The sequence below is a fragment of the Pituophis catenifer genome, unplaced genomic scaffold (genome assembly GCF_029215685.1).
Source record: "Pituophis catenifer annectens isolate HBS135680 unplaced genomic scaffold, rPitCat1.0.hap2 SCAF_16, whole genome shotgun sequence".
In the NCBI taxonomy this organism is placed as follows: Eukaryota; Metazoa; Chordata; class Lepidosauria; order Squamata; family Colubridae; genus Pituophis; species Pituophis catenifer.
In genome coordinates this window covers 16,103,900-16,116,098 of record NW_027256896.1, presented here as the reverse complement: position 1 = coordinate 16,116,098, position 12,199 = coordinate 16,103,900, and the positions used below count along the sequence as shown (strand labels likewise).

Genomic DNA, 12,199 nt, shown 5'->3' with positions numbered 1-12,199 from the left:
GAAGCGGCTGTCCTTCTCGCTGGGAATCGGTCGCGGGAGCAAAGCCAGCTCCCCGACTCATCGAAGCTGTGCTGAAGAAGAGGAATTAATGAAGTGGTTGTCGCTTCGCAGCTGTTTTTTCGCTGTGTGAAAACCCAGAGGGAGAACTTAAGAGGCAGCACCTGCGAGCTCCCAAAACGACAAGGTTGCAGGAGGAAGCAACCGCCGACCTGAGGGAAATGGATCGAATTCCCAGTTGGGGCCAACCTATAAAGCAGTGTAGCCATGCCACACATCTCTACCAGGCGCAAACTGGGCGCTTTTGAAGGCTGGCAGGACCAATCTTAACTTAGACAAGTGGTCTTGTCAATGGTTAATGCCTCTCAAAAATCAATGTCAGCTCTTAATCACTAGCGGTTGTGAACTTCCGCGAGGCCTGTTTTTCGCCCTCCCGGAGCCTCCATGCAGCCAGTCCTTGCAACTACCAATTTGGCGAACCGGATGTAAAATTAGCATCCGATTCGCCAGCACCGGTCCGAACCGGCTGAATCCCCTACCCCTACATGAAATTACGATGAGAATTATACTGACGATCCAATCCAAGGGTACTTTTGAAGAAAGAAAACTCACCGTTCCAAAGAGGTGCCGATGTTGGGTCGATTGTACTTTCATTCAAGGATACTTCTCGGATTCTTCTCCTCCCCCCATCCAAAGCCAATTGGAGACTCTGAAGCTGCTCTTCATTCAGATGTCGGCGCTGCAAATCCGTCGTCCTGGCTGCGTTTTCAGGACCAAGGTTTGCAAGCTGCTCTGGAGACAGTTCCTGCGATAATAAATACAGGTAGTCCTCGACTTACGACCACAAATGACCCAAATTTTTATTTTTATTTTTTTGTATATGTTTTATTTGCAGTTTTCCTTTAACAACCAAGAGCCTTGATAGTACAGTGGTTTAGTGCACCCTGTTATTAACACAGCTGCCTGCAATTTCTGCTGGTTCGAATCTCTCCAAGGCTCAAGGTTGACTCAGCCTTCCATCCTTTCTAAGGTAGGTTAAATGAGGACCCAGTTTGTGGGGGCAATAAGCTGACTTTGTATAAATATACAAAAGGATGAAGGCTATTGCTTAGCGCATTGTAAACCGCCCTGAGTCTCCGGAGAAGGGCGGCATATAAATCAAATCAAATTAAAAAAAATAAAAAAATAAAATATATATATATATATATTTTGTGGACAGAGTAATGACTGGGGTCAATACATTGTTACACAACTCTAACAATGATAATACAATTAGATATAGATATAGATATATCTTTCTATCCTAGAAAGGCTCTGGTGCCTGGGGAGAGCAAAAAACGGGCCTTCCCCACCCCCCCCGGAGGCCAGAAACAGCATTTTTCCTGACTTCTGGTGGGCCCAGAAGGCCCCAAAATCAGCAGAGCTGAGCTCACGTGCCCACCGATATGGCTCTGTGTGCCATCTGTGGCATGCGTGCCACAGGTTTGCCATCACGGGTATAGGGTCTACTGCTTGAGTAGGGGGTTGGATTAGAAGACCTCCAAGGTGTCTCCCAACCCTGTTAGTCCGTTAATTTATAAGCTTCCAAATGCATCTGATTTCATTCCTTGCAGGCAAATGGTGACTTTAGAGCTTTCCATGGTGACACCAGTCAGACAATAAAGAGAATAAAAGTACCTGAGAGTTGATTTTTCCCCCAATTCCAATGCAGAATATTCTACCAAACAGTCATATGATTATGCCTACTTTAGAAGCCAAACCCTATGATTAGAACTGCGCAGTCATTATCTTTCCTCGTATTGTAGAACAATGACAGCAAATGTGAACAACTGACATTTAACAAAAATGCCAAAGAGTTTCTCTGGGTTTTTGTGTTGGATTTGTCTTTTTTTTTCTTTTTTTTTTTCAGAAGGCAATTGTCTCCGAAGGCAGCAAGTAATTATGAGATATAAATTCATCTCTCTCTTTTTCCCCTTTCGGTTCAGGTTTGAACAGCTGCAAAATTTCACCCTTAGATGATGAAGCGGCGGGAGGAAACTGATGGTGCGTGGAGACAAGGAAAAGAAAGAGAGAGAAAAAGAAAGAGGAGAAACAGAGAAAGAGAAAGAGAAAGAGAAAGAAAGAAACTAAAAAAGAAAGAAAAGAAAGAAAGAAAGAAAGAAAGAAAGAAAGAAAGAAAGAAAGAAAGAAAGAAAGAAAGAAAGAAAGAGGAAGAGGGAGGGAACAAGGAAGGAGGAAGGAAGGAAGACTGATTTTGAAAAGGAAGGAAGACTAATTTTGAAAACAAAGGAAGGATTTTGAGAAGAAAGGAAAACTAATTTTGAAAAGGAAGGAAGGATTTTGAGAAGGAAGGAAGACTAATTTTGAAAAGGGAGGGAGGGCGGGAGGAAGGAAGGAGGGAAGGAAGGAAGGAAGGAACGAAGGAACGAAGGAAGGAAGGAAGGAGAGATAGTAAATTTTAGGTGTCTTCAAGTTGATTGCCTGGATGAGTCCCTGCACTTTTGGAAGCATTTCGCCATTGATTTCTTCCCAGGGCTGAGAGAGAGTGACTGGCCCAAAGTCACCCAGCTGTCTGCACCCTACACCAAATTGGGTATCTTAAATATGTAACCAGCCGCAAAGCCATACGTTCCTCCCCCTCTCACCTCATTCCCCCCCCCAAATAAACTTTTAAAAGATGGAGAAGGCAGCAAACCCAACGGAAAGCTTTCCGACTTACTTTAAAGATTTCGCTGGGGATGGACGCGATGGCCGCAGGCTGGAAATAAGCCATCAATTCGTGATCAAGGCCTCTTAATTCCTTCTCGTCTAAGCCAGCTAGCACGGGAGAGGGAAAAAAAGGGGAAGCGATCAGGACACAATTTCCCGCCGTTCCGATTAGACGGAATTTGGAGCCTTTGAGGAGCGCCAGCCCTTAGCGGATCAATATTTGATTCTAAAAATCAGGATTTCAAGCCCCCTCTGGGAAATCAAACCAGAGCTTGCAATTAAATGGATGTTTGATGGGAACCAAGTTTAGTAAAAAATGCAGGCTCAATTAGTGCAATTCTCATTTTTGCTGTTTTGCTTTTAATAAGAAGGGCTCCAAAGAGGCCCCCCCCAGTGGTGGGTTGCTCCCGGTTCGCACCGGTTCCCAAGAACCAGTAGTAAAAATTTGTAGTAGTTCCGAGAACCGGTAATAACATTGGCTGGCCATGCCCCTGAACCGGTCCCCGGCCTGGTTACCGCTCACTTACCCCGCCCACCTCATCAGAGGCTTTTTTTTTTTACTTTTAAAAGGAGCCTGAGTGGCGCAGCAGACTAATGCTACTGTTAAAGGTAGTATTTCGCTTCCAGCTGCCTGCAATTACTGCGAGTTCAATTCTCACCAGGCTCAAGGTTGACTCAGCCTTCCATCCTTTCTAAGGTAGGTAAAATGAGGACCCGGTTTGTGGGGGCAATAAGCTGACTTTGTATAAAATATACAAAAGTATGAAGGCTATTGCTTAACGCATTGTAAGCCGCCCTGAGTCTCCGGAGAAAGGCGGCATATAAATCAAAATTAAAAAAAAAAAAAAGCATTTTTTTCTACAACCTCTTCGGCCGAAAAAATGCTTTTAAAAGTTAAAAAAAAAAAAAAAAGTTGGCCACGCCCACCCAGTCACATTACCCCCACACACCAAGCCACGCCCACAAAATAAGCCATGCCCACAGAACAAGTAGTAAAAAAATTTAGAACCCTCTATTTTCTCTTACTTCTTCCGCTGCACAGAAGGTGAATCAGATCAGAATGGAATAACAGAGCTGGGAGGGACCTTAGAGGTCTTCTACTCCAACCCTCTCTGGCCAAGCAGGAGACCCTGTACCATTTCAGACAGGTGGCCGGCCAATCTCTTCTTAAAACCTCCAAAAGTGTTGGAGAGCACTCACAACTTCTGAAGGATCGTGGGGCAAATCATGGCTTGGAGTGGTTAACTACACTTTCTTACCGGCGATAGTCCCAATTTCTTGCAGGGTTGCAGGGTTCCATTTCATGGGACTCCCAAATACAGATTCGACTTTCTTTTTAAATTCTCGCAGAGTGTTTGAGCTACACGGCAAAGAACCCAGCCTGCCTAAAACCACACTACGGAGAAAGCAAAAGAACACCTTATCACAATCAGCCTTTTTTGACACCCGGTTGCCAACGTTTCGTAGGGAGAAGAAAGAAAAGAAGGAAAGATGGAAAGAAGGGAGGGAGGGAGGGAGGGAGGAAGGAAGGAAGGGGGGTAATGAGAGAGGGAGGGAGGGAAGAAAGGAAGAGAAGAAGAAAGAAAGAAAGGAGGAGGAAGGAAGGAAGAAGAAAAAAGAAAGGAAGGAAGGAAGGAGGGAGGGAGGGAGGGAGGGAGGGAGGGAGGGAGGGAGGGAGAAAAAAGTGAGGGAAGAAGGGAGGGAATGAGAGAGGGAGGGAATGGGAGGGAGGGAAGAAAGGAAAGAAGAAAGAAAGAAGAAGGGAGGGAGGGAGGAAAGGAGGGAGGGAGAAAGAAAAGCGAGGAAAAGAGGGAGGGAATGAGGGAGGGAGGGAGGGAATGAGAGAGGGAAGAAAGGAAGAGAAGGAGGAAGGAATGAAAAGAAAGAAAGAAAGAAAAAGAAGGAAGGAAGGAAGGAAAGGAGAAAGGAAAGTGAGGGAAGGAGGGAAAGAGAAGGAGAGAGGGAAAAAAGGAAGAGAAAAAGAAAAGGAAGGAAGGAAATAAAGGAGGAATGAAGAGAAGGAGAAAGGACAGGAAAGTGAGGGAAGGAGGGAGGCAAGGAAGGAAGGAAGAGAAGGAGAAAGAAAAAAGAAAAGAAAAAAAGAAAAGAAAAAGACAATGATACAAGAGCTAGGAAGTTTTTGCCCCTTCAGCTGTCGGAGACAATGTAAGAATTAAATAATCAGAGCCTGTAGGATTTCAGAGTATCTCTCTTCAGCGGTGTCCAAACACCGTACCACTATCTTTATGAGTAGACTATGAGTAGCAGGGCATCCTGCTGCAACAGATCTAGACAGGGAATGGAAAAACCACACCACAAAAGATAGTTCACATTTTGCTCAAATCGGTTATTTTTATTAATGTGGCTGGTTGCTGTTTTAACGGTTAAACACAGCCTTAGAGTCCTGATTGACGAAGGCAACTATTTTCCATATTCTGCAGCTTGGTTGCAATAATATTTTGGTTGCTTTGCAAGCCTGAGAAATGGGTCTAAAAAACATCGAAGGAAAGTGGAGTTTTTTTCTCTTTGAAAAAAGCAATATCCCCCCTTGGACTATCCCATACCTTTTACAAGCATTTCATGGATGAGAGAAGAACAGATGGGTACATGTACCTGAATTCGGTGGCATTGATGGATGCAACCTCTGTCGAGTTTAGTGTGCAAAGAGTAGCATCAAGAGCTACCAGATCAAAACTTTTGAGACTGGCTATCTCTTGCCCCGAATCATTCAGAAAACCTTGCAAAATAGATTTCGCCTGGGAGTGAGGGGGAGAAATAAACAACAATAACCACAATACATATCCCCGTGTTTCTCTTTCCCCCCTCCAAAAAAACATATTACTTTATGCAAACTGATCTCAGAATAATTTGCAGCACAAATACATCCACCACCATAGTGGAGGAAGTGAAGCAGGGGTGGGGCTGCTGGGGGTTCGCAGGGGTTCGGAAGAACCTCTAGCTAAGATTCTGTGCAGTTCGGAGAACCCCCAAATCCCACTCCAACCCCACCCCACCCACAGGAATCCCCACACGACCCGTTATGTATGCAGGTAAGTGCAGGGTGCCAGTGGAGGCTCAGGGAGGGTGAAAAACAGGCCTACCGGAAGTTTGGGAAGGCCGGAAACTGGCCCGTTTCCAGCCTCCAGAGGGCCTCTGGAGCCTGGGGAGGCCATGTTCGCCCTCCCAGAGGCTCAAGGAAAGCCTCCGGAGCCCAGGGAGGGCAAAAACTCCTACCCACTGTGGTGCAGGAGGCTGATCAGGCCATGCCCACCATGGCCACGCCAACCCAGCAACCAGGCAGAGAACCCCTTGCTAAAATTTTTGAAGCCCACCCCTGGAGTGAAGGGACACCCCCCCTTGAGATCCAACGTTTGAAGGAAAACCTTGAACATTGGGAGTGCCGGGCCCAAAGATTTCCAAAATGTTTCTTTCCAAATTGTATTTTTTTACGCGACCAAAGGAGAGGAGCCAATTCGTCAGCATGATCACTTTGTTTATTTAAGGGTACACATCAAGGGTGAAATCCAGCAGGTTCTGACAGGTTCTGGAGAACCAGTAGTGGAAATTTTGAGTAGTTTGGAGAACCGGTAGCGGAAGTTTTGAGTAGTTTGGAGAACCGGTAGCAGAAATTTTGAGTAGTTTGGAGAATCAGCAAATACCACCTCTGGCTGGCCCCCGAGTGGGGTGGGAATGGAGATTTTGCAGTATCCTTCCCCTGCCATGCCCACCAAGCCACGCCTACAGAACCGGTAGTAAAAAAAATTTGGATTTCACCACTGGTACACATGTGAAATCAAAGACTGTTTTGGCCTAACTGCTACTGTACTTTTTGAAGGGAGATATTTAGTTGGGTGGATGCCACTTCACGGACCCTAATTTTCAACTCTGCTTTCAACCTCACCCACATACAACATGCACAGATTTTAAAGCACACACATAAAGCAACAATAACGAGACTCGGCAGACCTCTCTTAAGCAATGGACTCTCGGTGTGAACTTTTATTAACCTGAGATGGATTCCAGGCTGTTTGTTGGGTCAAGGCTGAAACGGTGTCAATCAAGCTGAGATCCAGCATGGCAATTTCCTTCTCATTCAACGCCGTGACAATGCAACCCAGGGACACAATGTGGTATCTCTTCCAGCCTTCCGGCAGACCCCAAACCTTTACAAACACACACACATATATATCATAACCAAAAAAATTCTGGAATGTGAATAGATGGATAGGTTAACCCTAAAAAGCAAAGGAAAAGAAGATTTTGATTATTTCACAACATGGGAACTATTCTACAAATGGTTAAATGACAGATATTAAGGTTAGAGGAGTGGATTTTTTTTTTTTTAATTTGATTTATATGACACCCTTCTCCGGAGACTCAGGGCGGCTTACAATGTGTTAAGCAATAGCCTTCATCCTTTTGTATATTTATACAAAGTCAGCTTATTGCCCCCACAAACTGGGTCCTCAATTTACCTACCTTAGAAAGGATGGAAGGCTGAGTCAACCTTGAGCCTGGTGAGATTCGAACTTACAGTAATTGCAGACAGCTGGTGTTAATCACAATGATTTTAGTCTGCTGAGCCACCAGGCCCTTAGGGGAAGTATGGTTTACACGAGAAAGGAAAACAGAGGAGTAAATTTTGGTTGATGGTTATATAATTGATACCATAATGGAAGATAATATATGTTATAATATGACTGATGTTATTGCATATTTGTTTATACAGGTAAAGGTAAAGGTTCCCCTCGCACATATGTGCTAGTCGTTGTCGACTCTAGGGGGCGGTGCTCATCTCCGTTTCAAAGCCGAAGAGCCAGCGCTGTCCAAAGACATCTCCGTGGTCATGTGGCCGGCACGACTAAACGCCAAAGGCGCACAGAAAGTCTCTGGAGTCCGGGGAGGGCAATAACCCCCCCCCCCCCGCCGTGGTGCAGGAGGCCAACTAGGCCACACCACCATGGCCACGGCCATCCAGCAACCTGGCAAAGAACCCCTTGCTAAAATTTTTCACTAATCTGATGTGTTGGAGAATAGATCCCATCATCCCCAGTCTCTCCCAACTTCAGCAAAGCTGAACCAGAGGGGGAAGCTGTATCAGTTCAATCGCTGAATCACCTCAATTTGATTTCCCAAATTGATCAAGAGACTATTTAGTGCCGATTGGCAAAGGAGCAACTTATTATTCTAGAGGTCTGGGAACTCCCCAAAACTCTTTCTACACTCTTAGTAAACCTCTTGTATCATGCAGTGATTTTGTTTTAGCTTGGGAACAAACATGTAATTGAGAAGATTTTATATATCTATTTCTCATTTTAGGATATGGGATGGAAACTAATGGACATTTTCACTTGCCTGTCTTACTATATATTTCGCGAGTATTCCTAGGAAGCTTTACCCAGAATTATAGATTTTTATTTATTTACTTGTACCCCTTGGGCATTACGCTATGAGGACATTAACGTGTGCATTTTCAAATCATTATTTACTTCTACTTTTTTCTACCCTCCGCCTCCCTTGGCCTTGTCACTCCCAGTACAGCTAACAATTCAGGATATAATATTGTAATAATATTTTAATAGTGCAGCTGCAGCCTAAATCAATAGCAATAAAGCAGGAGGACAAGACCGAAAAGAAAACTGGATTTAAGAGCTCATAACAAGCTAACAAAGTTTTTAAAAACAAAAACAAACAATAAACAGGGAGCTGTTTTAAGACGTTAAAAGACACAGCACTGAGTTGTACACAAAAAACAAGATAACAGGAGTTAGATCACTGGTAGAAGCAAACGGCAGAGGCAATTCCAATTCTTAACAAAGCAATTCTTACAGAAGCAAAACAGCAAGTTATTATTATGTCCCAGTAATTCTACCTATTCTGCTATTATTATCTCCCTTCAACCTCTAATGAACTGGATACATGAATGCATTAGGGGCAGGTCCCTAGATTTAGAAGAGAACAAGGGATTTCCGTTCTGTTCCCCCTCTTATCATTCATTACCTGTTTAGCTTTTTCCTTCAAGACAGCAAGCTGTGAGGTGTTAAAATTACGCACTGAGCCAAGGATTTCCACCGTTTGGGCAAACGTCCTCCTTTCCATACAGTTCAGTTCCTGAACAGACCAAAACATGTTTGCTTCTGATAATAGTATAATCTCATCCAAAGAGGGTGCCGTGACATCTTCGCAGTCTGAAAATGGAATAACATGGAGGCATTTCAATATTATTCACTTGAACAGATCTGGCAGCGATGGACAGACAGGTTAAAACTAATAAAAAAGAAGGTGACATTTGTACCTACACCAAATAGTAACACCAAGAGGAGAGGACCACACTGGGAGTAAAGAATGACATCAATCATAAAATAACTGTCAGGGTTCCGACAGATGCCCTAATGAAATCATGAGCCTCGAGCCAAGCTTCAAAAAAACCCCAGTTATTAGGAGTTTCACGTCAGCACGTTCCAAGTGAAGCCAACTCTGACCCCATGTAATTTACACCCCAATCATGACCCTGTTTCTCCCCTCCCCCCCCCCCCCGGGTGTGTCATCAATCACATTCACCAATGGAGCAATTTTGCGGGTTATAGAGATCACTCCCCTCCAGCCGCTGTGGGTAACCCTGAGAGACAGCCTTGAGAGAGAAATGTCTGGAATGTGCTTCTGTTTTTGGCTGTCGTGCTGCTTTGTCGGTTTCCCATCCCCCTTGCCTATGGCAACTCGAGAGCAGGCCAGGGAAGCTTTGCGAGATGACAACAACCTGGTGACAAAATATCACCTTATCCATCATCCGAAGCAGAGAAATGGCTAATCTTATTACAGCCACCTATTTATTTATCAAATGTCTATGCCGCCTATCTCCTTATGGGTCACACAACCATAAAATGTCTAAATGGAAAGTCCAGTTGCCTCTTGAAAAAGCCCCTTTGGGACATTATAACAATGATTTCCAAAGGGAGGGGATCTATTTAGGAGATCATTCCACCTGGAAATCTTTGTCATAATGTGCCAAAGGTGCTTTTTTTCAAGAGGCAACTGGACTTTTTTATTTTTCTTTGAAGATGTTTCACTTCTCATCCAAGAAGCTTCTTCAACCCTTGAAAAAAGCACTTTTGGGACAATGATGACCTGGATGACTGAGCATCTCCATAGACATAAACAACAAAAAATAAAATAGAAGTTTGGCAAATGCCTTTTAGCAAATATTTACTTATTTTGATGCCTCCTAATTAAAAAAACAACAACAACCTCTAAGGAACTCACAGAAGTTTTGACAGATTGATGCGATGCCTATCTTAAAGAGCAGTGATACAAAGAAATCGACGGTTTGAGTCTTACAAGACAGAAGTCACGAAGAACAGAATTGCTTACCGGGAGTTGAATTAGAGGGTTGAGTTGGAATTCTGGAGCCATAAAGGGATTCAAATTGAGCGAAGAGAAGCTGCTTGGGTGCAGAGAGCGGTTGGGATGTTTTCGATGCTATTTCCGAGATGAAGTCAGGAAACTTCAGGAGGGAATGCAAAAATAAAAAGATGAGGATTTTAAGTTCGAATCCCTAGTACAGGTCTCCCGCGTGAGCAGGGGGTTGGACTAGATGACCTCCAAGGTCCCTTCCAACTCTGTTACTGCTTACTTTACTTTACTAATTATAGATGGTTCTCCGTTCTTTTTAGCTTCCTTAATACCTTCTCAAGCAGGGCGATCAAGTCATCCTTTGGCAATAATACCATAAAAGCACCGTGATCCTTAATTGTTTCAATCGTCCAGTTTCTCGGGGAGCTGGAAAATACAAAATTGGAATCTCGGTTGTAAAAAGAAAGCTTTCCATTTGCCATCAAGTTTTTTTTTTTAAAAAAATGTACTGGAAAAGATTCCAACGTTGGAAGAGAGAGAGACAGGTGAGGGAAGAAGTGTTTACAGTAAAGAGTTTGGGCTAGGAAAAAACGAGTTTCTTTGCACGTAGCGGCTTTTTTGGATAAAAAGATAAAGGTAAAGGTTTCCCCTGGGCTGCCATGTTTGATTCTAGGGAGGGATGCTCATCTCTGTTTCTTAGCTGAGCATTGTCTGAAGACGCTTCTGTGGTCACGTGGCCAGCATGGCTGTTATCTTCCCAGCGAAGGGGTACCTATTTATCTGCTCACATTTGCATGCTTTTGAACTGCTAGTTTGGCAAGAGCTGGAGCAAGGAACAGGAACTCACCCCGAGTGTCAGGTGTATTCTTTTTCAAACCATCCTCTGCTACCAGTGCCACGATCCAGGCAATTACCCCAGGAAGGTAATGGGGCTAATTGCCTCTGACGCACTCGGGTCTCAAACCTGGGCTGTCAGCTTCCAGCTGATGAACTCAGCATCTTTAACCGTCGTTAAGCCATCACACTCTTCTTTGGCTGTTGTTACTCAGTGGGACCTTGCAAAGAGCTTACCCATGCAATTCAATTAGTCTCTGCTGAATTTCTATCTTCTGCTGGTAGCTGAGATGGGGGCACTGGCTGTATCGGTGGAGGATGACTGTCATCACTTCTGGGGAGACCCCCTGACAGATGAACGCGGGGGACAAATGGCAAAGGAGATTGCCCAACAGGTCCACAGTATATTCATCAGCCACCGAGCCTTCCTGAAATGAGCCACATCAATTCAGCAGTTGAACTAAGAGGCAGAGAAACAAGGGAGGGTCCCTTTCTCCATCCATTATGCAACTGTGGGCTCTGCTCCCTCTTATCTGACCATTCCCTAGGCAGCATCTCTTTTCTCCACCTCCCCAGGCCTTTCCTACATACCACTACAGGTAATCCTCGGTTTACGACCACAATTGAGCCCAACATTTCTGTTGCTGAGCAAGACAAATGTTAATTTGGCCACATTTTACGAATTTGGTTGCCAGAATTATCAAGTCAATCACCGCAGTTGTTAAATTAGTAACACGGTTCTTAAGTGAATCTGGCTTCCCATTGACTTTGCTCATCAGTAGGTTGCAAAAAGGAATCATGTGGCCCTGCGACCGTCATAAATGACTCATATTTATGCAGTTTGGCAGGCTAACTCTGCCGACTGCCAGCAGTTCGATCTTGACCATCTCAAGGTTGACTCAGCCTTCCATCCTTCTGAGGTCAGTAAAATGAGGACCTAGATTGTTGGGGGCGATACGCTGACTCTGTAAAATGCTTACAGATGGCTGTAAAGGACTATCGCGTTTTCCCGAAAATAAGACCCTGACTTATATTTTTTTGAACCCTGAAATAAGTGCTTGGACTTATTTTCGGGGAGGTCATATTATTTTGGGGCACATGGAGCAAGATGGGGCTCCTCTTGCCGTCTTACCTGATTTCCAGCTCTGTCTCCCTAATCCTAACCAGAGGAAATGGCCGGGACCGGTTGCGCATACATTGAAATATTTTTGGGGAGGGCTTATTTTCGGGGGAGGATTTATTTTCAGGGGAGGGCTTATTTTCAGGGAGGGCTTATTATTCGGGGGAGTGTCTTATTTTTGGGGAAACA

General features: G+C 44.4%; 1 protein-coding gene across 1 annotated transcript in view; it reads right to left on the bottom strand.

Annotated features, from left to right (window-relative positions):
• OTOA (otoancorin) overlaps positions 1–12,199 on the bottom strand; it is a 33,119-nt gene that overhangs the window by 3,263 nt on the left and 17,657 nt on the right. Inside the window, exons 15-23 of the mRNA XM_070955034.1 lie at positions 11,128–11,318; positions 10,389–10,482; positions 10,075–10,207; positions 8,707–8,894; positions 6,714–6,869; positions 5,320–5,462; positions 3,966–4,102; positions 2,717–2,814; positions 610–802 (exon numbers count right to left, since the gene is read on the bottom strand). Of these exons, the coding sequence (XP_070811135.1) occupies positions 610–802; positions 2,717–2,814; positions 3,966–4,102; positions 5,320–5,462; positions 6,714–6,869; positions 8,707–8,894; positions 10,075–10,207; positions 10,389–10,482; positions 11,128–11,318 (1,333 nt within the window). The remainder of the gene's footprint in view (positions 1–609; positions 803–2,716; positions 2,815–3,965; positions 4,103–5,319; positions 5,463–6,713; positions 6,870–8,706; positions 8,895–10,074; positions 10,208–10,388; positions 10,483–11,127; positions 11,319–12,199) is intronic.